The following is a 4,400-nucleotide window of genomic DNA, read 5'->3' as shown; positions in this document are numbered from 1 at the left end:
TTAAATGTCTAAGGGCAAATTTGAACTGATATTTTCCTGAGTCCAGGGCTGGGGCTCTAGACACTGTGACACCCAATAGGGAAATTCTGAAACCTCTTGAGTAATTGTGTGACATGATCACACATATGATCTAAATGTAGAAAGGAGAAAGAGCAAAAATAAATGTCCAACACTTGCTGAATGACTAAAAATTTGTGGCTTGTAGATATATTGGAGTGATAGTGCCAGTTTTTAGAAAGATATAGAACATTTGAAAAGCAGGAATAAGTTGTGAAATAATTCAAAACAAGGAGAGAAAAATCATGAGAAAAATATGCAGAAAATTTTCAATAAATTAAACTCAAAAATCCACCAAAATAAAGGGCACAAAAATTTATTACTATGATGAATGACAGATCTGGTGACAACCTCATGAAGTATATAACTGACTAGTTATATAAAGGGAATGACATATAAAATGGGGTCATTGATGCAGATTATCGTTAAGAACAAAGACAATTCACAGATTCATCTAATAATACATAGCAAAATTTATACAAATAACCCAAAAAATTTTTGTACTCGTTTTTCATATAGCCATTGAAAGCTGGTTTAATATATTTTACTAATTATTTGTTTGATATCTTACTTGCATTGGAAAGATAATTTCTTACTAGAAGTGCTTGAAACAGCAAATAATTGTGCTCATAAAATCTGTTGTATTCATACCTGGAATGATAAAAGATATTTTCAAGAACTGAGAAGATGAAAATGGTGACCATTTCAAAAGCACATAGGATTAAATAGAAAGTGCTTTAAAGGAGAAATTATGAAACCGTAGATAGAAAATATCAATAGACAGCTTTCTCTCATTCCTTAATGACTCAATTTAGAAAATAATTTTTTTATTGCCAATATGACATCCTTGTTCCTAAGACTATAAATCAGTGGGTTAAACAAAGGAGTCAAACTTGTGTAGAAAAGAGAAAGATTTTTTTCTATTCCTGTTATGTAACTGGTCTTGGGTTGTAAATATGCAATAATTCCAGATCCATAAAATAAACCCATAACTCTGAGGTGGGAGGAGCAAGTAGAAAAAGTTTTTGATCTTCCTATTACTGTTGGAAGCTTGTGAATGGAAATGAAGATTCTAATATAGGAGCTAAGTATCAACAGAAAGGGGAAAAAGCCAAATAAAACAGTATCTGCATAGACTGAGACTTCATTCCAAAATGTGTCCCCACAAGACAACATCATTAATGTTGGCATGTCACAGTATATGTGATTAAGTACATTAGAATTACAGAAGGGTAATGAAAATACCTGGTAGGTTTGGCCCATTAAGATGGGCACCCCACTGATCCAGGAGGCAATCACTAGCTGAATACACATCTTGTGGTTCATAATAAGAGTATAATAGAGTGGCTTACAGATGGCCACATAGCGATCATATGCCATCACAGCCATAAGAAGAGTCTCAGTGAATGCCATAACAAAAAAGAAGAAAAATTGAGCAGCACAGGCCAGCAAAGAAATAGTTTTGTTCCGAGTCCAAAGATCTGACAGCATTCTAGGAAGAACAGCAGATGTGTAGCAGATTTCCAGGAAGGCAAAATTACCAAGAAAAAAATACATAGGTGTTTGGAGAGCTGCATCAGATGTTGTAATTATAATAATGAGACCATTTCCAATCAGAATATTTATATAAATGACTAAAAAAATGCCAAAAAGAATATGTTGGAGATTAGGTAAATCAGAGAATCCTAAAAGAATGAATTCATTCAAATGACTGAGGTTTGTTTCTGTCTTTGTTTCCATGGATTCCTTCTCTGGAAATACTGAATCCAGTAGTAACAATTGCCTTCAGAATGCAAGGATTACTTCCTTTTCTGTAAAATGAAGATGTTCAATTACATGATTCCTATGTTACCTTTTAATCTGAACTTTTATGATTTAAATTCCTAACTCTCCCTTACATTCTGGTCATGTTCATTTCTGATACTTATGGTGTCAACATTAAATACCTATCCACTGATAGCAGTTTATTATGTGATTTAAGGTCCATAACTTATACTAAAGCCCATAATATGTGTTATAATTTCACTTTAAAAGGTAAAAAATTGAGGGACTATGATTGTAGGAGATCAGATGTAAATATAGACTAAAAAATCCAGACATATTAAAATTGACAAATAAACCCAGATGTCAAAAATATGTATTAGCATGAAATAACATATTTACAGTTCATTCATTTAAATATATATATTTTAAGATTATAGACCTCTTTTTTGTATACAACCAGTGTTTGTAAAGTTTGTAAAGTTGTAAAGTTTGTAAAGTTTGTAAAGCCAAAGTTTGTAAAGAGCCAGCCAATCACTTTCAGATACTAATGTATGACATTTTCTGATCCAATTTGCAGAAGTCTTGATAAAAATACTGGAGCAGTTTGATGTTTCATTTCCCAGAACATTTTTTCTGGAGTTGCACAGGGTCACACACCTAGGAAATTTCTGAGGCTGATTTTGAACTCAGCTTTTCCTCACTCCATTTGCAATTTTCCATCCAGTGAGCCACCATAGAGAAGCTCTGGATAAATTGCAAAGATCATGACAATTTACCATATTAATTATCCAGACTCTTAAATAATTGACATATATGAGCATGACAACTTAAGAATTAAAAAATATTCATGCAAAAATAATTGGTTTCCCCTTCATAACAGAAAAATGTATTTTTGCTTTTTTTTTCTTTTATGGGATACTTACAGTACCTTATAAAATTTGGGTGCTATTATACTGTTATTATATATTTTATGTCATTCTAAAGTTGTTTTTTTCTGTCTGTTGACCTTTGTGTGTCATTTGCATCTTCCACAAAACTCTCCTAATATATCCATTTGATTCATGTTATTTCACAATGTAACTCCATAATAAATCAAAATACTCATGGAAAATCTTAACATGAAAGGGAAAACTATAATTTGCTTATTAATCATTACCTTTATGAACATTAGACTTTTAACTTTTCGTGGGGGGGACAATATAAGATTTCTTGCAGTAAAAATTTCTTTATCATTATCAGGTACTAAAAATTGCAACTTTCCCATTTGCTATTTTCCTTTTAAATCACCCTTTCATTTACCATCCCTACTCAAATTAATCTCTCCATTGTCTAAATTGCTTTGGTTCAATTTTAATTCCACACGATTTCTTTGTCTTTTGTTAGCAAACATAAATACGTTTTTAAAATTGATATTGTGTCTCTGAAGAGATTATATACTTCTTTGGGTGTAAATTTAAAGTTCTCAGATTTTATGTTCCTAGCATTATCTTGTAGAGCAATTGATTGATAGATGTTTATCAGATATCAGAGTTTGTCAGTATTTTTCCTACAGTTTTATGCATACTTACTGTCCCCAAAATATATCCCATTGACTGACTTCTAATTTTCACTAGTCACTAGATTATATATTTCTTATCTAGTAAGTATTTGAGACCATAATTCACCTAATGTCTTCCTGAATACTGAAAAACTTCATTGCCTTGCTAGTGACCATTTAGACTTAATGATATCACCTATTTCCAAATGAATAGTCATATGATGATTACTTATAGAGTTTTACCAAAAATATTTATTTTATGAGGGAAAACTGTGTTGCACAATGAATAGAGTGTCAGATCTGAAGTCAGCAAAAATAATCTTTGCAAGATGAAATCTATCCTCTGTCATTATTAGCAATGTGATGTCAAACAAGTCACCAACCCTGTTTGCTTCAGTTTTCTCTCCCATGAAAATACTTAGAGGAAGAAATGTAAAACCATGCTAGTAACATTGACTAGAAGATCAAAAATGGGATTATTAAGTTACAAATATGACAGAAAACTGTCTGCGCAACAAGGCAACACAAATATCAAGTAAACTTCCATTGATTTCTTCTTCTAAATAGGCTTTGAACCAGTTCGAAATTTACCAACCACTACTATATTATAGCATACAAGATTTTTAACACACACATGCATGCAAATAGTTTAATAAGCATTTGAGGAACATGGAGGTTTGTCAAATGCTTTAAAAACTGTCTTTATTAAATCCAATTCGACTGCATCTGCAATAATTTCCTAATATCTCAGTTTAGTTTTTGTTTTTATTTTAAAAAAGCTGTCAATGTAAACATTCTATTTAAGGAATTTTAATGCATGAAAAGGACCATATGGTTATAAATTGAATGATGAAATTAGAAATCATGTAACACAGAACTCAGACAGTACTAAAGTTTTTCTAGCATAAGTCATTCATTTTTTTTAGGTCAGCAGAGCTAAGTACAAAGATTTTAAGTGACTTAAAAAGCACAGAGTAGGTTAAGAGAAGAATTCAAACCCAGATCCTATGATTCTAGATTCAAATTTCTTTCCCTCTACCAT

At 31.5% G+C, this 4,400-nt stretch overlaps 1 protein-coding gene across 1 annotated transcript; it reads right to left on the bottom strand.

The window, feature by feature from the left end:
• Positions 1-855: 855 nt before the first annotated feature.
• LOC141519572 (olfactory receptor 10AG1-like) lies at positions 856-1,797 on the bottom strand. Its single transcript, XM_074231778.1, has one exon. The coding sequence runs from the start codon at positions 1,795-1,797 to the stop codon at positions 856-858; it is 942 nt and encodes a 313-aa protein (XP_074087879.1).
• Positions 1,798-4,400: the final 2,603 nt, after the last annotated feature.

This window comes from Macrotis lagotis, chromosome 3 (assembly GCF_037893015.1).
Source record: "Macrotis lagotis isolate mMagLag1 chromosome 3, bilby.v1.9.chrom.fasta, whole genome shotgun sequence".
Lineage (NCBI taxonomy): Eukaryota > Metazoa > Chordata > Mammalia > Peramelemorphia > Peramelidae > Macrotis > Macrotis lagotis.
The sequence above is the reverse complement of the archived record's forward strand: the minus strand, read 5'-3'. Positions and strand labels throughout refer to the sequence as shown.